Source organism: Euleptes europaea, chromosome 3 (genome assembly GCF_029931775.1).
Source record: "Euleptes europaea isolate rEulEur1 chromosome 3, rEulEur1.hap1, whole genome shotgun sequence".
Lineage (NCBI taxonomy): Eukaryota > Metazoa > Chordata > Lepidosauria > Squamata > Sphaerodactylidae > Euleptes > Euleptes europaea.
Genome location: NC_079314.1, coordinates 10,496,414 through 10,518,446, shown reverse-complemented (window position 1 = coordinate 10,518,446; position 22,033 = coordinate 10,496,414). Strand labels below are relative to the sequence as shown.

General features: G+C 60.6%; 3 protein-coding genes across 3 annotated transcripts; 2 read left to right on the top strand and 1 right to left on the bottom strand.

Annotated features, from left to right (window-relative positions):
• The first annotated feature begins 3,857 nt into the window (after nucleotides 1–3,857).
• CCNP (cyclin P) lies at nucleotides 3,858–8,771 on the top strand. The gene is made up of 9 exons (XM_056846323.1): nucleotides 3,858–3,911; nucleotides 4,849–5,298; nucleotides 5,726–5,990; nucleotides 6,190–6,296; nucleotides 6,408–6,506; nucleotides 6,724–6,879; nucleotides 7,149–7,307; nucleotides 7,541–7,719; nucleotides 8,564–8,771. The coding sequence occupies exons 1-9, from the start codon at nucleotides 3,858–3,860 to the stop codon at nucleotides 8,769–8,771; spliced, it is 1,677 nt and encodes a 558-aa protein (XP_056702301.1).
• Nucleotides 8,772–10,629: 1,858 nt separating this feature from the next.
• On the top strand, nucleotides 10,630–13,142 carry TTC9B (tetratricopeptide repeat domain 9B). The gene is made up of 3 exons (XM_056846322.1): nucleotides 10,630–10,897; nucleotides 12,685–12,867; nucleotides 13,060–13,142. The coding sequence occupies exons 1-3, from the start codon at nucleotides 10,639–10,641 to the stop codon at nucleotides 13,140–13,142; spliced, it is 525 nt and encodes a 174-aa protein (XP_056702300.1). The 5' UTR covers nucleotides 10,630–10,638.
• Nucleotides 13,143–15,675: 2,533 nt separating this feature from the next.
• MAP3K10 (mitogen-activated protein kinase kinase kinase 10) lies at nucleotides 15,676–21,725 on the bottom strand. The gene is made up of 10 exons (XM_056847066.1): nucleotides 21,548–21,725; nucleotides 21,155–21,338; nucleotides 20,788–20,936; nucleotides 20,187–20,362; nucleotides 19,703–19,943; nucleotides 19,412–19,534; nucleotides 17,750–17,888; nucleotides 17,322–17,434; nucleotides 16,211–16,759; nucleotides 15,676–16,025 (listed from the first exon to the last, which is right to left on the bottom strand). Exons 1-10 carry the CDS (start codon nucleotides 21,708–21,710, stop codon nucleotides 15,676–15,678), a joined length of 2,187 nt encoding a protein of 728 aa, XP_056703044.1. The 5' UTR covers nucleotides 21,711–21,725.
• Between the last annotated feature and the right edge of the window lie 308 nt (nucleotides 21,726–22,033).

Sequence of the window (22,033 nt, the reverse complement as noted above, 5' to 3'; positions counted from 1 at the left end):
GAGCAATTGCGGACGCCTTCATCACGCCTTAAGCCAAGGGCAGAGCACGCCCAGCACCAGCCGTGTGGCTCCTGGGCCCTGCTCACCAGGATTCATTCTCGACAAGCCTGGCAGCCCCAAACAGTGCCTCACTCCCACCCCGCCAGCAACGGGCAGGGTGCTGCCTCTGTGATACTGGGGAGGGCAGCTGGACGCTGATCGCTCTGATGTGCTGTAGCTGCTGTTGGTAGGGGTACATCTGGTGCCAGGTGAACCACTAGTCAAGGGGCCAAGTGCCAGCAAGTGGGGAGGAAGGTCAAAGTCTTCTGTTCCGGTGCCTCCGAAGGACACGGGCTGTGTTCTCCTCAGCTTTCCCTCCCTGGCATTGAGTGAGGAACCTTCTTTGGCCCAAGTGAGCTATGCGGTTTGCGCGCTGGGTGGCTGCTACCTCGAAGGGTCAGGAGGCTGCTCTGGCCAAAGGCAGGCCCTATGTCTGCATGGGGGCTTGGCTTCCAGCACGGTCAATTCCAGCTGGCCATGTACCCCAGGCCTGCCTTCTCCACTGGCAGAAGCCTTGGCAGCTGCCCACCCCCCAATGGCTGGATGAGGGAGGGCCTCGTGACACTCACCCTTTTGCGAGCCAGAATCCTGGCTGTACTCCCTTCTGTGTCTTCCATTGCTGGCAATGGAGTGCTCCCCTCAGTGCAGCTGGCCTCTGGATTTGGGGAAGGGGAGGAGGAGCATGGACGTTCTGCCCCCCCCAAATCTCTGTGCCACAGCTTTCTTCCTGTGTGCTGCAGCGGCCAGGGGCCCCCTCTGCCCCACCAGGCCTACAGTTGACTTTCCCAGCAGAGCAGATTCCACTCTCCCCACCCCCAGACTATTCTGTTTCTCTGCCTGGGCCTTGTTGTGTGGGGAGATTCCCTGTGAGGGGCTGAATTGGGACTTTGGCACACGTCCTTATTGAGTTCAAGGGGGGCCCTTCGCAGTGGGGCTGGCCATCTGAAGAGTGACCCTGTAGGCTCATCTTAACATTTCAAAAATAGCACATGAAGCTTGAGGGGGGGAGGGCAGCAGCAACTCACTTTTCACTGGTCAGCTGCAAGCCAGCCCCCCTACCATGCCCCCCCCAACCAGAGATCCTTTTCTGGGGCTCCCTCCCGGTGGGGGGAGTCTGGGGTCTGCCCTGCTGGCCCTCAGTGGCTACGTCTGCCTTGGCCGGACTGAAGCAATTTGGCCTTTGCTGCTTGGGGGAAGTCCAGGGGCTGGTGGTGCAGGGCAGCAGGCATGGACAGGCAGCAGCCCTCCAGGGGGGAGTGTGGGGTGGGCAGTGCTGGCATGGGGAGAAACCCCACTCGCTTCCACAAAACCTCCCTCCCTCCCCTGCGTTTACAGTGAGGCCTTTCCTGAAATATTTGCCGGGAGTGGGGGGAGAGGAGTGGTTCAAAGTGGCCGCATTCAGATTGTTCCTGCCTCTGTCCTTGGAGATCATGCAGTTCTCTTTCCCCTCTCTATAAGGCTGAGAGCATCCATTCTGCAATTGCCTACACAATTGGGTGGGGTGGAGATACAGGCTCTCTCCCCCCCCTTGCTGGTTCTGTCAAAATGGGAAGCAGCTTGATCCTAAATGAGCAGGGATGCTGAAGACCTCCGGGGTATCAGAAGCTGCCACTGTTGGTTGATGTGTGTATAGGACAAGTTGGGGGGGGCGGTTTTTGAGAGGTCATCTCCATCACAGCTGGCCTTCCTGCCGGGAGAGGCAGAGGGATGGATTGGGGGAAGCATCGAAGGGCTGTCCTTTCTGGGTGGTTTGGCTGATGAATTTTGTTGCCAGAGCCAGACCTCTGTGTTTGGAATGAGGACTATGGGCAACTTCGGCGGGGGTGGGGGGGCTTCCCCAGGGGTTGGCAGTTTCTCTGGATCCTCCCTGCTGCAAAGGGCCTGAAAGCTTGGTTACTGCCCAAAGGCATGTTAAGTTTTGGATTCTGCATGGCAGCTGGAAGGAAGGCCTTTGAGGTCTCACTGGGCTTCAGGAAGAAACCTGCTTCCTCTGGGTGCAGCTGGGGCTGCTTTTTTGGGGGGGAAGCCCTTCCTGCCACACAGTGTCTTGCCACTTTCAAGCGCCTTCTTTTCCAAGCATCTCCCCTTGGGCTTCTACTTTCAGGGAGCCTTCTGCAGAGCCTGGCTGGTGATCTTGTGGGGGAAGTCAGGGGCCTTCTTTTACCGCCCCAAGGAACCCCTCCCCCACTGCTCACTTATCTGGGGTGCTGACTGCAGGAAGTGAGCCAGTTGGGGGCATCTTGGGTGGCTGGAGTGGAACTGGGTCAGTTGTGTCGTGGTGCAGCTGCCTGACCATGGCTGCTGACGCAGTTGTGTTGTTGGGCAGTTAGGCGCAAGAGCGCTCCCAGCCATGCAACTTGACTTCTTCAGCATGCACGTGGGGGTGTTAATGTTATCGGGTGGTGCTAGCCTCCCTGGAGGGATCCCGCAGCCACAGCTTCTCTAGCCAAGGCTGAATGGCACCCTTTCCAAAGAGCTGTGCCCACCAGCTGCCTTCAGCAAGGGGTGGTGGTTGGGCTTTGCAGTCCGACCTTCAGTGGCCACAGCGGAAGAAAAGGACAGGCCAGAGTCCTCCCTTTGCCCCTCCATTGCTGCTGGCAGTGTGGCGCTGCCATCTTATCTCCACCTCATGTGCCACCTGTGCCCGCTAGCCCCGTCTCCCAACTTGGAGCCCTAGGGGGCAGGTGCTTGCCCCCTGACAACTTTGCCTTTTAGGAAACTCATTTTGAATTGAAATAATGCTGTGTAGGAACTCTTAAACCAGACAACAAGTATATGAATTCTGGGGAAGCCTGGATAGAGATTTTTTTTTTTTTTACTTTTTACATTGGGGTTTTTAAAAAATAAAAGTGTTCTCTCTGTTTCTGTAGTTGTGATAGTTGAAGTTTATTAACTTAATACTGGCCTGTTTTAGCCGCCTTAGTGTGAAGCCTGCTCTGGTGCTGCGGGGTGTTTTTCAGCACTGGACACCAGCCCCCCCCCCAGCTCAGTTTGTGAAATGGGGGGGAGGTGAGTCTCCCAAGGGGCGCTGCTTGCTTGGCTTCTGTAGGCCTTGGAGGGCCAGCCTCTGCCCTGGGTTTGTACGGTACAAGCAATAAAATGTTTCCTTTTTTTGTTTCTAGGCGGTGTGGGGCTCTTTTTGCTGTAAAGCCAGGCCTGCCCTTGTGTTTGCCACGGGCTGGTTTTGGTTGGGGGGGGACAGCTTTGCAAATGCTGGTGCTGCAGCAGAGCAGGGTGAGAGAGGGTTTGTACAGAAGGTGAAGGACAGGGCAGTGATTCTGGGGAAGACACCCCCCCCAGTGAGCAAAAAAGGGGGGGCAGTCAGGTTAGCCTGACTCATACCTACCTGCAGGGCCGTTTTCCCCAAAAGTGCTGGCTCTTTCCTCCCCTGAAAAAAATGTTTCTGTGGTGCATTCCCAGAGCTGCTACAACAGGAAACCAGTGGAAAGTCCTGGCCACAGGGCAAGAACCGCGATCAGTGGCCATGGCCACTCAGCTGGTGTTTTCTGAACTTGCCCATTGGGGTGGCCTGTATGGTATGTGGCTATTGCTGGCCCTCTGGCCAGGGGCACTTGACCTAGTGGCCACAGAGTTGCTTGCTCGGTTCACATAAATTTCCTCATGCTCCTGCTCAGAAATCAGAGCTGGGGGGTGGGGGCTTTCCCAAACGAGTGACTTTATCTTCAACCATGACAGTGCAAATGTCAAATTGCCACCAGAGGCCCAGTGCCCCAGAGGACTTCAAGGGCACCTGGGGGGAGGCATATTTCAGCGGGGGGGGGGGGAGGGGGATCCCAGCAGACCGGCTTGAGCAGGCCATGCTCTCTGTCTCCTCTTCAGCCGGAGGCAGTATTACCTTTGCAGAGGAAAAGGTGTGAAATCAGTAGTTAAATAAGAATAAAGGAGAGTAGGAAGGACAGCTGGATTCCAGGACTTCACACATTATGGGGCTGACAAATAACTGGGTGGGGGGGGGAGAGGTTTTCCCACAACCAAAGGCCAAAGCTATAATGTGATGGTGGCTGAAGGGGTGGGTGTGAGAGGTTTTGTTGCCTGTTTGGGGATTGCAGTGCTGGTGCAGGTACTGGGCCCAACAACACACACACACCTTTCACCACCAAACTCCCTGGAACCCCTACACCACCTGGGAGATTTTCAGGAGATGGTGGGGCCCGCTTGCTAGAGGACTGGAGAGGCTTGCTTGGGTTTGTTCGCAGGGCAAACCAGGAGTCTCCTCAGCCCAGGGTGGTGGGACACTCCCCCAGATGCTTCTCCAGCCTTTTCGGGAAAAGCTTCCTGGCACTGGTCCTCTTCCCAGCATGGAAGGGAACGGGCTGGGCGCCACCATAAGAACCACCCCCACACACAAGGGCAAGGCTGGTGGTCCGTCCAGGAGGAGGGCTGACCCTGTTCTCTTCCACCTCCGCGGTATACTGCCTCTGAGCGTGGAGGTTCTGCTGGGCCCGGGAGGGAGAAAGGGCGGCTCCCCTGGGCGGAGCCCTCATTAACCCCCTTTCCGGCTGGGGCTCGTCCTGCGGTCCATGGCCGGGGTGTTGGCCGCGCCGGGGAGCCAGCCAGGGTTGCCCAGAGGGGTATGGCGGGGACAATCCGGGTTTGGCGCTAAGCCGGCCTCGTGGCCGCCGAGGCCAAGCGGCGGCTGGAGGCGCAGGGCCGGGGAGGGGGGGAAGGCGGCGAGCAGGCGGGGCAGGGGCCACGCTCTTTCCCTGCCGGGGGGGCGGCGGCGCTCTGGGGGTGAGGGTCGCCCCCGCCTCATTCCCCCTCCCTCTCTCTCTCGGGGCTGGCTTGCAGGCCGAAGAGCCCCGGGAGCCCCTGAGAAGCACCAACGGCCAGCGCGGAGCCAGGCAGGTGAGTGCCGGAGGCTGTCGGGGAGCTCCCAGGGCCGCGATCCCAGGGCCGGGTCTCGGAGTCGCCCCAAGCGGGCCTACTCAGGCGCCCACCCGCCTCTCTGCGGGGAGCGTCACAGGGTGCGGGGCAGAAAGCCGCCCCCCCCGACTGGTTAAGGCCCCGATTCAAGCGCGAGGGGGTGAGGGTGGTCCTGGCTGCCCGGCCGTTGGCGCCTTCGGAAGACCAGCCAGGGCTCCTTACCTGTGGAACGTCTGCCTGGCGCCTGAGGTGGAGGCCCAGATGAGCAACGACCCGCCTCCGCCTCCTCTTCGCTGCTCCTTCCCGGCGGCGCATCCTGCAGGGTCGAGCGGGCGCTTCCCCGGCGCTGCTGGTCCCTCCGACGGCCGCGGAAGGGCTCGGCTCTCTCCCGCTCCGACGCCGAGCGGGATGGGGAAGGGGTCTTGCTCTTGCCTCTGTCCCTGCCGCCCCCTTCCCCATTGACAACCAGCTGCCCCTTGTTCCATCCTGGAGGGGGGCCGGCCGCTCTCGGCAGGCTCCCTCCGACGGTTCTGGCCGGCCTGCAGCCCCGCCCTTCTTGCTGGGGGCGGAGCCCGTGGGCGGGGGAGAGGGGGAGCTGGGCCGCCGCGTGGAGGGGGGGGGTCTCCTTTCCAGGGGAAGTTGCTATTTTGGAGCTGGAGGCGGGCGCTCCCTGCCCCTCCGCTCTCCTGAAGGGGGGTGGTCTCTGGGAGGGGGGACGTCCCTCTTGGCGCGCCGGGGGGGGGCGGCGGTCAGCGAGGAGGGGTCTCCAGCCTCTCGAACGCCCAACGCGCTTGCCCGGCAGAAATTCGGCCTCGAGGGGCCGGCGGCTTCACACGTGCCAGCCATCACGAGAGCAGCTGGGCGTGCGGGGCATTTGGGCTGCGGGGCTCTGCTGGCGCGGCGGTTTGGGGCGCCCCCTCCCCGCTGCCCGGGGCCCACTCCTGCTCTCCGCCTGGCTTTCCTCTCCAAGAAGGCCCTGCAGCGCCGGGGGAGGGATGGAGCGCCGCAGAAGGCGGGGGCCGCCTGCCCCACCCACGCCGCCGCCGCGGAGAGCCCTCCGAGGAGAGGTAGGGGGGCGGGGGGGCGAGGGCGGGCGGCCTGGGCGGCTCCGGGGCCTTGGAGGGAATCCCCAGGAGGGAATCCCCCGCAGTCCCTGCTCCGCAGCTGGGAATTGGGGGGGGGGTCCTTCCCAGCGCGGCAGCCAGGCCCCCGCAGCGAGCGAGCGGCCGGCCGACCCAGCGCTGTCGTGTCGCCCTGCCCCTTCAGCGGCCCCGCTCTCCGCGACCCTGGGCCGGGCGCTGGCCCAAGCCATGAAGCGGATGGACATGGGGGTGGAGCAGCAGTACGCCTACGACATCTTCCGCAGCCTGATGGTGAGCCTGGGGGGCAGCCCCCCCCCTCCCCAAGACCCAGCCGGAGGCCTTTCCCTCCCCGGGCTCTGGGCCGGCCCGGCAGCTCCCCTCGCTCCTCTTTCCCTCCCCCAGCAGGAGCAGCGGCGCTTCTCCTTCCGAGCCTCCGACGTGCCCCGGGCCATGACTGCGGAGAGGCGGGCTCTGCTTGTCGATTGGCTGGTGCAGGTGCACGTAGGTCCCGATTCCCACGCACGCACGGGGCCAGGGGCTGCTGAGAATCCCACCTGGCCGATCTGCTCCCTGAGGGGGGGGGCAGCTACCCTCAGATCTCCCTGCTCCTGTCCCAAGCCCACCAAAGCCTGTGGGCGCCCCCAAGGAAGGGGTTCCCCGCCTGCCTGCCTGGCCACAGGGGGCGGCTGGCTTCCTCCTCACCCTCCCCACTTCTCAGGAGTACCTGAAGCTGGCAGACGACACGCTCTACTTGGCCGTCTACCTCATGAACGCTTACCTGAGAAGGAACCAGGTGCGGGTGGCCAGACTCCAGCTCATCAGCATCACCTGCCTCTTTCTGGCCTGCAAGGTCGAGGAGCGCACCTGCCCCCAGGTAAGAGCCGAGGCAGCCTCCCTGGGTTTTGTGGCTGGCCTGGGCGGCTCCTGCCTGCCTGCCTGGCCCCTGCTGAGAGGTGCAGGAGCCAGGAGGAGAGGGTCGGGGGCTGACACCATTTCCTACAAAGCCCAGCCAAGAAAGAAAGAAAAGAAAGTCTCCCTGCCACCCCCCACCCCGCCATTAGCAGAGGGTCTCCTTGGCCCAGGGGAGGGGGCAGCATTCTTCATGGGCCTACCTCATGCCTGGCCTGCCCTTCTCCCCTTCAGCCCCCCCAGCTGTGCTTCATGATGGAGGACTCGTTCAGCCCAAAGGAGCTCCTCTGCATGGAGCGCAAAATCCTCTCCCACCTCCACTTTGAGCTGCACTATGCCAACCCCATGCCCCTGCTTCGCCTGCTGGCCGAAGTGGACTGTGCCAGCCTGGAGGTGAGGGACAGTGGGGTGGGGAGGGCCTGGCCGTGGTGTCCACCTCCTTCCTGGCCAGCTCTGCTTCCTGACTCCACGCGCATGGGGATGGATGCTTGGCATGCTCAGAAGAAGCACAGCCCTTGGAGCTGCTCTCAGGAGTCCAGGCTGGGGAGGGAGGGATGCTGGGTCAGGTGTGGGGACTCGAGGGCTCCCTTTCCCAGTGTGAGCTGCCCCTTTTGCTCCTTCCTCAGGTCCAGTGCTTGGCAATGTATTTTATGGAGCTTTCCCTGATGGAGGCAGACACGGTGGGTGTTGAGCCGGCTCGGCTATCCATTGCTGCCCTGTGCCTGGCGCAGCGAGTCCTGGGTGAAGGGTGCCCTGTAGGCTCACAGACCCCACAGGAAGATTCCCCCAAACTCCACACATACAGGTAGGAGTTGGCACCCGGGAGGGGAGTGCTTGGGTGCAGACGTGGCACTGGAAGGAGAGAGGGCCCCAGGGTGTGATCTCTCACAGCTGCCTGGTAGTGTGTGTGTGTGGTTGGGGGGGGGGTGAGTTTTCCCTTGGGCTTTCCTAGGCATGTTCCTCCCCTTCTCATATTTCTGTGCACTAAGAGCTCCAAAACTGCTGAGTGTCTCCATCTTGGAGGCTTCTCTGGTAGCTGCAAAATTTGCTAACCCCTTTAATCTTTCCTGCACTGGTACCAATCGAAGCTTGAAGAATTCTTATGTGTATAAACCAAAATCTAACATTGACAGATATACCAGCAGAGCATGTGGCAAGCCAGAGCCACTCCCGCAGGGCAGTGGGTTCCCCAGGGAGAGATCTTGCACCATCACCACCAATGCTTCAATTTCAACCAACTCTCAGCTTACTCTATCCTGCCCCCACCTTTTCTGCCCCAGATTCCCCACCTCCACCTGTCCCTCCCTACCGCCAGGCCATTCCTACCAACAGACCTTTAGCAAAAGAGCATCAGGGTTATTTCCGCTTCACCCCATAAAGTGGGTCTTGAAGCCAAATGGTGATGAGATGCCTCTGACCACCAAGGGGGAGCAGTCTCACAAGTGAAGCATGAAAGTCCTGGCTCAGCCTTTCCTCAACTGCAGGCAAGTTCAATTGCTAATTGCTGGTGCTTGTTTTGAAAGTGTTTATTGGCTAACAGAATTAACTTGTTGAATGAGCCAGAGCATTGTTATTTCCTTGAAGTTCAGCGTAGCCCATGCTGGGTCTCCCCCCTCCATCCTGTCCCCTTTTTTCTCCCCCCACTGCAGTGAGTCAGAGCTATCTGTGGTGTATCCATCTATGGCCCGGGCTGCCATTCGGGGCCCCAGCTCCACCCTCCACGCCACCTTCCGGAAATACTCCAGGCCTCAGAAGCTCTGTGCCAGCACCAACCCTGCCCTCACTGACTCTGCCTACTTGAGAGGCTTCCTGGGAAGCCCTGCCACTCTGAAGCAGGATTGCCTGGGGGCTTCCTGAGGGCTCAGGGCAGGGTGGGAGGATCTTCCCCAGGAGAGTGTTTCCTGTACCTAGCTGACGTGAGAAGAACTGGGGCATCGGAGCCCCCAGAAGGTGGAAGGAGAGCTCAGGATCCCAAGAACAATCCTCAGCCACCTGGCAGATCTTGGAGTGGGGACGGGGTGTTGCATATCTCCATGCAGTGCAGGCCGGAGGGTTGCTGCCTCACTCTCTTGCTGCGGTTTCTGTCTCCTCTGCTTTGTCTCCACTGTCCTGTTGCCTTGCCTGGGGGATGGGGGAGTTTTGCCCTCAGGGCTGCAGTCTTGAGTTTCTGTAGGTCCGCCTAAAAAAAGAAGAAGAAGCGGGACTCCACAAGTTGCTAATAAAGTGTGTGCCCTTCACTCCTTTGCGTCCTCTTTTCCTGCTGCTCCTCTTTGGGGCCGTTTGCCTTCCTCCCCACCGCAAGCTCTGTGTGTCCAGCTGCTGGGGCCCTGGCCTTCTTTCTCCAACCAAAACGGGATGCGCAGGCTAGGACATCAGGCCCCCAAGGGGCAGGCAACAAACACCCACGCTGCACATACCCATATTTCTTGGAAAGTGGAAAGGCTAGTCCTGGGATGGAGCAGGGGATAGAGCATTAATCTGGGAGGGAGGAGGCTGGTCCTTAATCCCCACTTTCCTCTGAAATTCATTGGGTGAACTTAGGCCAGTGTAACCTACCTCACAAGGTTGTTGTGAAGATAAACTAGAGGAATGCAGAGCCCTGGATGCTGCCTTGAGCTCTTTAGCTGAAAGGTCATGTGATGTAGGCTACACACACACACACACACAGCACATTGAACTCCTGGGCTGGGGCCTGCTGCCTGTCTAGATCACTGGGGAAAGAGTGGTACCCCCACTTGAAGAAAAAGAGAAGAGGGTGTAATCCAGAATCTGCCTCTGTTAGGAGACAGAAAAGGCTTAATGGGTGGAGTCCTGGGCCTGGCTATGGTTTAGCCAAAGGGGGTGGTCCTACACCTTGGCCTGCCGGTGTCTTACTTTGAAAGGGAGCATCTGTTCCCAGCTAAACACACACACACCCAATCAGCAGGCAATGGACTGGACTCCCTCAAGGCCCTTTTCCTCCAAGCTGGTGGAAAGCCTTCCTTGTGGCAGAAAGAACCCGACAGCCCCCACCCCTCCCCCAGCTCTGAGTTTTAGGCTGTATTCCCCAGTGGTAAGGAAAGGCGCTTGGCCAGTGCTCACACTTCTGGTTTTCCTTCTGGCATTTCTTGCGCCAGGCTTTTGGGAGAAGCTCTGCCCTGGTCGATCTTTGTTTCAGCCCATTGAAAATTCTGTTGGGGGGGGGCGTTTGGGGCTCTGCTGTGCACTCCACCGCAGATGGGGAATGGCGCCTCCTGTCTCTATCGCCCCTCCCCCAAACACACCCTGGAGTTTTAATGTTTTTGCAATGGAGCATGGCCACGGGGCTTCTTAGGCGGAGTCCGTTTGCTGGGGGTTGGGGGTGGGAGCCTTGAGCCTGGCTCGGGCCCGCCTTGGCCGCTGCCTGCTTTTCTAGAGTCCAGAGACATCGGAGGTCAGGCGGGCGGCTGATGATGCGGATGCAGAGAGAATTTCCCACAATGCACTGGAGCGCTGTCCTCGGTGCTGAAGCTGCTGCCGCCGCCGCTCCACCGAGCGGAGCGGCGTCCTAGGCGGGCGGGCAGGCCGGCCGGCCGGTCCGCGGGCTCTCGCCCCCATGCACAGCGCCCTGTGGCCGGCGGCGCCGCGGAGGCCGGCGCTGAAGCTGCCCCGGCATGGGCCACTGCCCGTGACAGGGGGGGAGATGGAGAAGAGCTGCCCGGAGGGCAGCGGGGGCGGCGCGGCGGCCGTGGTCGGAGGCGCCGAGATGGAAGCCAAAGTCCAGAAGGCCGTGGACTTCAAGGCGGAGGGCCAGCGCTGCTACAAGCAGAAGAAATTCCGCGAGGCCATCGGCAAGTACCACCGGGCCCTCCTGCAGCTCAAGGGGCTTGAGGCCGCCGGGCCGGGGCTGGCAGAGCCCGCCGCCGAGAAGAGCCTGCTGGGCAGGGCGGCTTGGCACCGGCTCACCGAGGAGCAGCGGGCGCTGGCGGAGAGCACCGAGATCGAGTGCTACAACAGCCTGACAGGTAGAGACTGGCGGGGGGGGGGCGCCCGCGGGGGAGGAGGCCCGGTTGCGCGCCCACGGGGAGCCTTTGACCTGCCTCTCCCTGTGGCGGAGGGGAGACTGGTGCGTTCCAGCTGGAAGCAGGGAAGTCCCGTCTCCTCTGGGTTTGGACTCCAGAGTAAAGTCGCGCGGGCAAAGTCTACTACCTCCCAAGAGCTATTCAGAGCAGAGCCCTGCACTGTAGGACCGTTCCCTGGGCAGAAGGCCTTTCCCTTACAGCCACTGGGGGGGGGGCTCACTCTTCCTCTTAGGGCACCTGGCTGCTGGCCTCTGAGGGGGCAGCGTCTCTCAGGTCAGGTGAGATGACCCACAGCCGGGGTTCTGCGTTTCGCTTTTGAAATGCAAGAAGCCCTGGCCAAACCACCACCCTCCTACTTCAGGGTGTCGGGGAACCAGCCCCCTTTGGCGTAGCAGGGTCTGCACAGTGCCTGACCCTGGGCAGCTAGGGGGAGAGAACGTAATGCCCCGAAGAGAAAAGGGCCAGGCGGCCACCACCGTATCAAACGCTTTATTGATATTTTATTCGGAGAAATCCTGAGGCTCAAGGTACGTTGCATTAAAAAAACAAAAACAGAAATGCAATCGTTAAAACTGGATTAGAAAACTGGAAAACAATGAAAAAAGGATAACACACACAGCTAACAATGTCACAAAACTAGATTTAAAAATAGAGAACAGTTCAGTGAAACAATTATAAGCCACCTTGAACCAGGAGGAGAGGCAGGACATATTTTTAATAAATAAATAAATAAATAAATAAGTAAAACAAACTATAATGAAGCTGGATCACAATATTTTTAAAAATGCAAAAAGTAGTCTGGCACATATAATAAAAATGCGACGAAAATCGCCTACAAGTGTACATAGGCAATAAAATGACAGCACTGGCCCTTTTCTTAAGCGCCCCTCCTGCCCCATTCAGTTTCACGCATAGGGACAAGCGAGGAGCAGGGGGTGCTTTTGCTGGCCGGGTCAGGCGGGACATTCCCCCAGGAGGAGAACCCCAGCCGGGAATGGTGGGGGCGCCGGGAGCGGTGGCTCTGACCTCTTTGCAGGGAAGGGGGGCATCTTCTGAAGGCTTCGCGGGGGTGGCTGAAACTGCCAGATTCCTGTAGACCTGAAGAGGCAGCCCTGCAGAGGAGAAGATCCGAGGCCCGCAAGGCTCTGTCGGTGACAGCCAGTACCCTGACCTGAACCCAGAGGCAGCCGAAGGGAGAGGCTTGGGGGTGGGGAAGAAGAGTTGGTTTTTGTATGCCGACTTTCTCTGCCTTTTTAAAAGGAGAATCAAACCGTCTTACAATCACCTTCCCCTCCCCACAACAGACACCTTGTGAGGTAGGTGAGGCTGAGAGAGTTCAGAGAGAACTGTGACTAGCCCAAGGTCACCCAGCAGGCTTCATGTGGAGGAGTGGGGAATCGAACCGGGGTCTCCAGATGAGAGTCCGCCGCTCCTAACCACCACACCTCGCTGGCTCCGAATGAATGAACAAAGGGGGGGGATTCCTTTCTTAAAAGCTTCCGCCCTCAGTCAGTGGCCTTCCACCACCCCCCTTCTCCTGAGGCCTGACACGTGTCCTCCGAAGGAACCGGCAGGCTCTCGCCAGACTCGTGTCCCCCCCTTTCTTTCACTGCTGGAAGCAGCAGTGCTGGGTCTGGGCGGCGGCCGGGCTGCGCTGGTGGGGCTGGGGGCTTGGGGCCCTGGGCTGGCTGACGCTTCCCCGCCGGCGCTCTTTCTCTCTCTCTGGGCAGCCTGCCTGCTGCAGTCGGAGCTGGTGAACTACGAGCGGGTGCGGGAGTACTGCCTCAAGGTGCTGGCCAAGGAGAAGAGCAACTTCAAAGCCATGTACCGCGCCGGGGTCGCCTTCTACCACCTGGGCGACTACGACAACGCTCTGCTCTACCTTCGAGAGGCCCGGGGCCGCGAGCCCGCAGGTGGGTGCCTGCCTGCCTGCCGGGGGCGGGGGCGGCCTGGGGAAAGTCTCCGCGCATCCCAGGCGCACGGGATCGCTGGCTGCGGGGCTCTCTCCAGATCCTGCGGGGCTTGAAGGGCGCACAGCGGCAGCCTCTCCCGCGCCAGCGCCCCTCCGACGGTAACGAGCTCCCCCCTCCCCGGCTTCCTTGCAGACACCAACGTCCTGCGCTACATCCAGCTGACCGAGATCAAAATCAGCCGCTGCAGCCGGCGGGAGAAGGGGGTGCTGGCGTAGCGCGGGGAGCCGCCGGGCCGCGCGCGCCCCGATCCTGGACCGACGGACGCCGCCGCCCCGCCGCCTCTTCTGCCCTCCTCCCCCCCCCCCCACGCCGCAATGTAGCCTTTCGCCCAAACGCTGCCGGGGTCGCGCATTTATTCCTTTCCGAAGAGGGAAACTTTGCAGGGCCGGCTGAGCAGCGCCCGACCCAGAGGAACACCCGGCGGGTGGGGAGGGAGGCACGGTGATCCTGCGGAGCCCGGGCAGGGGGCTTGCCGGAGGATCGGGAGTTGATGGGGGCCAGGCCGGAGGGCAGGGTCCCAGGGTGTGCTGGAAGGAACTAGGCCCGGCCCAGGCCGGCCTGTCCCGACAAGGGGGGGGGGGAGCTGCCAGCTGTGCCTCGCTTGTGGCGTCACTACCAAATGTAGGTGCTTAGTGGGCAGCCCCTTCCCGGGAGCTTCCTTGAAAGCTCAGCAGAGGCCACAGGCGCACACACACAACCCAGCCTGTGAAGTACCTCAGTCTAGGAGGCCAGGAGTAGCCCGAGGTCAGGGGGATGTTCCAGGGTGAGGAGGGCTTGGGACTTTCGCTCCCCTGCCCCCATAGGCACTCTGCCCCATCTGCCCCTTGTAGGGGGGTACCTTCTCAGTCCTCTCTGTCTTTTGGTTAAGCATTTAAGAGTGCTCCATCCATGGGTGTGTGTGTGCAGAATTCTTGTTGCCGCCTTACAAAAGGGAAGCTGGTGGGAAGAGCTTGCTGAAGGTAGCTTCTTGCAGGAGGGGAGGTTGGCTGCAGGGGCTTCCTGCCTCCCGGCTGACTCTTGGACCCGACAATCATTCCTCAGATTCCTCCTGACATGGGACAGGACACATCCCCCCCCCCCAGCCCCTGCTAGAAGTGGCACCAGAGCAAAATGTGGTGGGCTGCACAATGGACAAGGCCCCCCAGGAAACCAGCAGTGAATGCCAGGGTGGGCTGGGGATTCCAGGCTGTGTCTGGGAAGCCTTGCCTTCCCTGTAGGAGCTCAGCCTCAGCTGACCAGGTGGAGCTGACTCCCCCTTTCTGAAGCTCAGACAGTTCTCCCCAGGCCTTGAGAGCCGCAGGGCCAGGCCCCCCTGCATCTGGTTTAGGCTGCCCGCACCACCCCCTGTGGGAAGGGAGGTGCTTCCTGGCAGTGCCCCAGGCCAGGGCACCACCAAGCGAGAGCCCTGCAGTGCAGGGGGGGTTGGTCCAAAGCTCACACCGCATATCCGCCAAGCACTCCTGTCTGAAGAAGTATCTGAAGAAGTGAGCTGTGGCTCACGAAAGCTCTTACCCTACCAGAAAATATTTTTGTTGTCTTTAAGGTGCTACTGGACTCTTGCCCTTTTCTACTACTGCAGACAGACTAACACAGCTACCCACTGTGAAGCACTCCTGTCCTCACAGCTTGGGGAGGGCTTTCTCACCTTCCCTGCGGTAGGAGAGTGGGAGGGGGATTCTCCCCCTTGCTCCCAGCAATGATGGAAGCACGCGTGGGCAGCTGCCTCAGAGCGCTGAGAAATCCCGTTGTGCTTGCTGGGCCAGAGAAACAGAGCAACCTGGGATGGAAGGCCTGGCATGGGGGCATTTGGTGCCAGGAAAGATGCTGCTGCTGCCCTGGTGACTGGGAGATGCTGCAGATGTGGGGAGAGGCAGGTAGGCCCTTCGGCTGGGCAGAGACAGCAATCTGGAATGCCTCTGGATGGATACAGGAAACACCTTGCTGGAAGATGCCGAGGGCAGCTGACCCTGCCCCTCACCCAATGTGGGGGGGTTATAGACCCCCCAGACTCTTAAATGGAAACACAGATAAGGTAACCGAAGGCAAAGCCAGCAGGATGTGGACTTGATAGGGCACAGATCAATCTTTTCCCATGTCCCTTCCCACCTTAACTGAGAAGGAGAGGAGTCAGGTTTTACAACCCATCCTTGGCACATGCCCAGAAACACTACCTCCCTTATTACCGCATGCTGGGGTCATAAAGACCAGGCCTAGAGTTCAGCACAAAGCAAGCTGCTCTCAGCCCCCTATCCACTTTCCAGCTCAGGAGGAAAACACCACTCAACCAACCAGGCTCACTGGAGGGAGTTGAAATGGGGAGTGGGGCCTGAACCACGGGGGAAGACAGTCTTGTCCACACAGGCCAGGAGGGGGGAGCTGCAGTTGCCTAGCCAGCCCCTCAGCCCTGGCACCCTGGTGTAAGCCTTTCATTGCAGAAACAAGGTCCTGGGGAACGGACGGTAGAGGGGAAAGAACAAAAGAAAGGCAGACAGGCTGGTCCTCAGAGAGAGTTTAAAAAAACAAACAGAGCCACAGATGCCTGGAGCATAGGACAGAAAACACCCTCCCCACACGCACCCACGCACCAACCGCCAGCAAGACTCCTGCCCCCTGCTGGCCCAACAGCCACAGTGCTTGGAAACAAACTCCACAACCGACTCTGGAGGGAGCGGGGATGCCCGAGTCAATAAATACAGCACCCTGCGCCTCTCTCCCACAGATGGATGCTGGGGCTCAGGGGGAGGGGGGTCAATGGGAGATGTCCGGCTCCAGGCCACAACAGGAGGTTCGCCTCCCACACAAGGGCACGGTCCTGTCTCGGTTCTGTCCGTCCATGTCCATGTCTAGTAGCGTCTGACGGCACCCAGGGCTGCCCTTGGTGGATTCCCCCGGGGTCCGGCCGAAGGAGACGAGTTTCCAGGGGTCTATGCGGGGGCGGCTCGGGGGTGGGCGGGGGCGGGGGGCAAAGGCAAGTGTCCGAGGGCGCTCCGCTGGCCTTTCAGTGGCGGCAGGCTGCTCCAAGACACTGTGGTGGGCCTGGCCAGAGGAAAGGGAGGGGGAGTCCAGCAGGCATGGAAAGAGCAGGGCTTCCTGGGCACCTGGAAGTAAACGAATATGTGTGGGTGGGAAGGAGAGGGCACACACTTGCCTGCACATGCTAGAGAAAGCAGGACAGCCAACCCGTCCCCTCTTTGTTAACCCAGCTTCTGACTCCCCCCCAGGGAAGGGCTCAAGTGCTCAAGCTAGAGGTTCTGGGGCTCACAGTCCCAGCACATGTGCTCACCCTGGTGGTCAGCAGCCTGCAGAGAGCCCTGGCCTGCCTGCCGGATAGCTCCATCGGAGGGCGTTCGCCGGTGTCCTCGGCTGATTACTTGCGGGGCGCTGACATGGGTGGGCGTGAGCGACTGGCGAGGGTCCTTCTTGAAGCTCTCCATGGTGATATCCACCAGGGGGTTGTAGAGGAAATCAGGTGAGGGGCTGCGGGGCTCTGGGAGGCAGGAGGCCTCGTCACTGTCTGAGGGCAGGAGTGACTTGGTGGAGTTGCAGTCCGAGAGGGACGAGAGGGACAGGAGGGTGAGGGAGTTGGGGGGTCCCAGCGGGGCACTGAGGCCCTCCCCTGCCATCTCAGCCAGGTCTGCACCCAGTGCGACGGACGCCAGGATGGAGGCACAGCCCAATAAAACCAGCTCACTGCGGCGACGCGACGGCCCCATGCCCCGCTTGGGTCCCTCTGAGCTGGATGGCAGCTGCTGCAGGGGGGCAGAGGCCCCTGACCCCTCTGGAGAGAGGGGAAGACATGGGGAATGAGGGGGGCTGTTCTCCGCATACTCCTCTGGGGAAGGGGGCAGAGAAAGAGAGAAAAATGCGGTTCAGTGTTTGGGGCAGACCTTTTGGAGGGGGGTGCTGTCCCCCAGCACAGTGAGCCAGACCTCTGCCGGTTTTTAAGCAAACAGAAAGAAAAAACTCCCCCCATCACCCCCATGCATCTTTGCTCTTCCTCTGCACATATCTTGGGGTAGGGGGGCTTGGAGTCTGCCAACAGCAGCAGCTTTTGAGCTGGGGCTCCTCACAGAGACCGGGGTGTGTGTGTGTGTTTTCTGAGTGGCATCAGTTTTGTTTTCTAAGCTCCTCCCCCACCCCAGCAGAAATTGCTCAATAAAACCCGCAAAATGCTAAAATGACTGTAGACCAAAATAAAACCAAGATTCCATGTCTGAAAAATTTGGTCTTCTAGCAGTTTTTGAAAATGCCTTTCTTCCTCTCCCCACCCTTGAATCAGGGGTGATGCAGTAGGGCTGGGTCACTCTGGCTGAACTTATTCCTCCCCCCGCCCGCCAGAATCATTACAAAGTACTTCAGGCTTCCCCCCTCCCCCAGGCACGAGGCATGCTCACCCATCTCTGTTAAGCTGGCGAAGCCCACTGCCAGGGGCATGTGCTTGGCAGACTTCCCCAGGTTGGGTGCGCTGGATGACCACTGCTTGCTCCCTTCAGCCAGGGACTTCAGCCTGGGAGGGGGGGAGGGCACCAATTAGCCCTTGAATACATGAATCAGACCCTCAGTCCATCAAGGTCGGGACTATCGACTGAGACCTGCGGTTCTGGTGATTGAACCTTTGGCATGCCAAGCAGATGCTCTGCCACTGAGCCATTGAGGATCTTCTCTAACATGGCACTCCCCTCCCCCTCCCCCTCCCCCCAAGCCTCCTCCCTCTCCACCTATGCTTCCTAAAGGCTGGCATACACCCAAGGATTCAGAATTCCACCCCGCACAGCCCATCCCACTCTTTGTCCCCCACCACAGCTCCTGCCCCCCCCCGTACCTCTCCTCCCCACCGAGCCTCTCCTTCTGGAGGGTGGAGCTGGGCCCCCAAGTCCGCCCTTTCTTTTTGGTCCCCACCAGCTCCTCCTTCTTGGCCAAGGTACTGCGCCCCCACGTCCGGCTTCCATCCAAGGGAGTCACTGCAAGGGGGGGGGCGGGGAGAATGGGAGGACAGAGCGATTCGGAGGGGCTCTCAGACCTCCACAGGCGGGCTCTCTTCCCTACCCCATGCCACCCATTAGCCGGGAGAGACCCTATTCTGAATTCCCTTCCCCTCTTGCACATGAGGCAGCCCACATAAGGAGCGCCACCTTCCCTGGGGCAGCCCCTTTCAAGGAACACTCTCCTCGGTGAGGCTGGGCTGGCCTCACATCCCACTCTCAGGGCCTTCGGATGGTTATGTTTGGAGTGGATTATATTGCTGTGGTTGGGGGGGGGGCTTAAAGACACAGGTTAACAGCAGTAGCGGGCTGAGAGCTGCCCCCAGGGTCCGCCCCCCCCGGGGGCAAATGAAAGGGCAGGACAATATTCACCTGCATCCATAAACTTGGGGTTTTAAGAAGTCTAAATGCTGCCTTTTTGCATGTGGTGATGCTGGATGATACGAAGAGTCCCCAAAAGACTCCGGCCCAACTCCCCAAAAATCCCCAACTCCGGCCATCCAAGGGGCGAACCTCACAATGCCCAGCAAGGCTCCACAGAGTGGAAAGGAATTACAATAAATAATGATAAAGTTTTATTTATATCCCGCCCTCCCCCAGCAACAGGGCAGCTAGCATCATATCAATACACATTTCCATACACATTAGAAATTCAATCAATCATAAGCTGAGCTTAAAAATTCATTCTACATCAACGGCACCAATATAAATCCCTACAGGGAGAGCTGTTAATGTGGCGGCCTCTATTCAACTGCTGCCAACAGAGGGTGGGGAGAAAACGGACAGGATCCCAAAGCAGGGACACATGTAGGACAAAGGAAAGGTCACTGGGGACATCCGCAAAGGAGAAAGAAGGGAATTAAAAGGAGGGGAAGGAGGGAGGGAGGCCAACTGCCCTCAACTATAAGTCTGATGGAACATCTTTCTCTTACAGGCCCTGCGGACTCAGCTAGGTCCCGCGGGCATGGGCCTCATTGGACAGAGAGTTCCACCAGGGTGGGGCCAAGGCCGAAAAGGCCCTGGCCGAGGACAGCAGGACACTCTTAAGAGCCAGGGACCTCCAAAAGGTTTATTATTGGGCGGTCATAAGGATCTCTGAGGGAGTATATAGGGAGAGGCGGTCCTGAAGATAAAGTGGTCCCAGACCGCATAGGGCTTTAAAGGTTAGATCCAAAACCTTGAACTTGATATGGAATTAAATCTGGAGCCAGTGCTGCTGACGGAGCGCATGTTGAATATGTGCAGCTTCTGATGTTCCTGTCAGGACAAGTGCAGCTGCGTTCTGGACCAGCTGCAATTTCCAGAGTAAACTCAAGCAGAGCCCCAGGTACAGATGATTACACAGCCTGTACAGATCCTGCCACCCCAGCCAGACATTTGGGGCACAGGGGCCTTGGGGCTAGCTCTGCAGCACACTCCCACTGCATTGTGTCCGAAGTCCCGAAGGGCTATTTTTGCCCGCGACTGACCTGGCGTGGGGCTGGCTTGTGGTTTGTACTCACAGCGGATGGCGCGCAGGCGGGGGATGATGATGGGGCTCCCCGGGGGGCTGACGCCATCGGCCCCCAGACCTTTCCGCCGGTCCAACGTGGGCGAGGCCTGCACTGTGATCTTGTGCTCAAACCCTGGAGGACAAGGGGAGGAAGGGCGTGAGTGGGAGCTAGCATCCCACGGCCAAGACCTGCTTCCCCTTCCTCCTCCCCTCTCCTGAGCCTGCCAAGGCCTGTTTGCAGCCCCAGGACAACCCAGCCCCCTCGAGCGCTTTGCGCTTCCCCAGGCACAGGAGGCCCTACCCGAGGGGAGGCTGATGTGGTTCCCGTCCCGTAGCTTGAGGCGGGAGCCCCGGAAGTGCCCCCTCCGCTTCTTCACCCGGGGCTTCTCCTGCCCCATCTGGGTCATGATGAGGTTCAGCTCCCGCTCCACGATGTCGATCTCCCGCTCGGCCAGCTCTTGCTCCCAACGGCGAAGCTCTGCCTCCTGGGTCTTCTGCTCGTGGGCGGCCTGCAGCAGCTCCTCCTCCCGGCTCCGCAGCTCCTGCAAAGGAGAGGGAGGAGGTGGCCGCAGGAGACCAGGTGGGGCTCCTAGCGCCTGCCCTGGCCCTCGACCCCAGAAGGAAAGGAGGGCAGGTGTGCATCTGAGCCGGTGCCAAGGGGAACGGTAACCTACCGGCTAGACCACCCGTCTCCATCTCTGGAGTCAGGGGAGTCCAGGAGGGATTGAGCTGGACCCCTGCCCAGGATCCTTTGTAAATGGAGGGAGGGAGGGAGGGGCACACACCTTCTCCTTGGTGCGCAGCTCTTGGAACATGCTCGCAATCTCCACCTTCCAGTCCTGCTGCAAAGAGTGGAAGGATTCCAGGGGCATCTGGAACATGGCTGACTGCTCGATGGCCACCAGCTGTTGCAGGATGGAGCCAAAGTCTGGGCGCGCGTGGGGGTCCGGCCTCCAGCACTCTGCAAGATGTGGGGGGGGGGGCTCAGAAGACAGGAGGATTCTTGAGGCCCCATACTGCCTCTTGGCCGAACCCAGGGCCGCCCGGATGCCAGCGGGCCGCCCAGGAACATGAACAGCCAGACTCCCTCTGAGTCCTGTGCAGTGTGATGGAATGGAGGGCTGCCGAGCCACTGCACAAGACAGCTTCAAGGGGAGGACTTCCAGGACAAAAAGCAAGGTTTTCAGAGGGAGATGACCACCGCCTCCCCCACACTTCTCCTTTCAGGACTAGCCTGGAGGAGGGGAAGCACAGAGAACAGGCTAGGGCAGGTAGACCAGGGAGGGGGGAGAAAAAGGACTCTCTTCCACCTCCACACAACCCCACATGCAAAGCACCTCAAGCCAAAGCCTGAATGCCCCCGGCCCCCAGGGAGCTCTCACTTACCCTCCAGCAGGCGGGCAAAGGGCTCGGGGCAGGTGGAGGGGATGGGCAGCGTCAGCTTGCTCATGGCCACACCGTACGCCACGGCGAGGGCATCGATCTCACGGTAGGGGACCTCGCCGGTCAACAGTTCCCAGAGCAGCACCCCAAAGCTAGGAAGGGCCGACAAAAACAGCGAGGCAGAGAGTGAAGGCCCAAGAGGGCTGCAAGCGCCCCCCCTGGCCTGCCCCCCCCCCAAGCCTTCCCCCATCTCTGCCCCCAGGCAGGGCAGCTGGCCTGGGAGCAAGCAAAACTGCAGCAGCCCCCCTCCCCACCCGTGCTTCAGCCTCTTGAGCCGACCCACTGGAGACCCCCCTAGCCCTCCCCGTACCTCCAGACATCGCTGCTCTTGGAGAAGAGGGAGAGCCTTATGACCTCTGGCGCCATCCAGGCATAGGTGCCCGCCGCGCTCATCTTGGTGGTTTTGTGCCACTCGCGTGCCAGTCCAAAGTCCGTGATCTTCAGGGTCTTCCCGCTCAGGTCGTCATCATTCTCAATGGGCTCCAGGATCAGGACTAGAGAGGAGGGGGGGGGGAAGGTGGGTGGCATTGGCAGTGCCCCGGAAGGGGCGGGCATCAGCCCCCCAGCCCCCTCAAGCGCCCTGTGGCCAGGCCATCCCGTCGCCCGCCCACCCCTGTTCTCCGGGTTGCGTCCCGGGGCAGGAGGGGCTCCAGAGGCCTGCCCGGGAAATGCCCCTGACCCCCCCGCTCCCCCCGGGGCTCACCGTTGATGGACTTGAGGTCACGGTGGATGATGGGCACGGGGGCCTGGTGGTGCAGGTAGTTCATGCCGCGGGCCACCTGGACGGCCCAGTTGACCAGCACGTGGGGGGGCACCTTCTTGCCGGCCAGGGCCCGGCTGAGGGGGCCCCCCCGGGCGTACTCCATCACCAGGCAGAGGTGCGGGGGGCGCAGGCAGACGGCGCGCAGGGCGATGATGTTGGGGTGGCGCAGCAGGCCGAAGAGGCGGGCCTCCTGGCGCACGCTCTCGGCGGCGGCGGCCGGGTCCTCCCCGGGCTCCCGGCGGGCCGCCTTGACGGCCACCTCGCGGCCGCGCCACGCGCCCCGGTACACCTTGCCGAAGCCCCCCGCGCCCACCAGCTCGTCGAGGCGCAGCTCCTGGAAGGGCACGTCGGGCGGGGGCGGCCGCGGGCCGGCCACGTAGTTGCTGGGGAAGACGCCCACCTTGCCCTGCAGCTGCCCCGTCCACC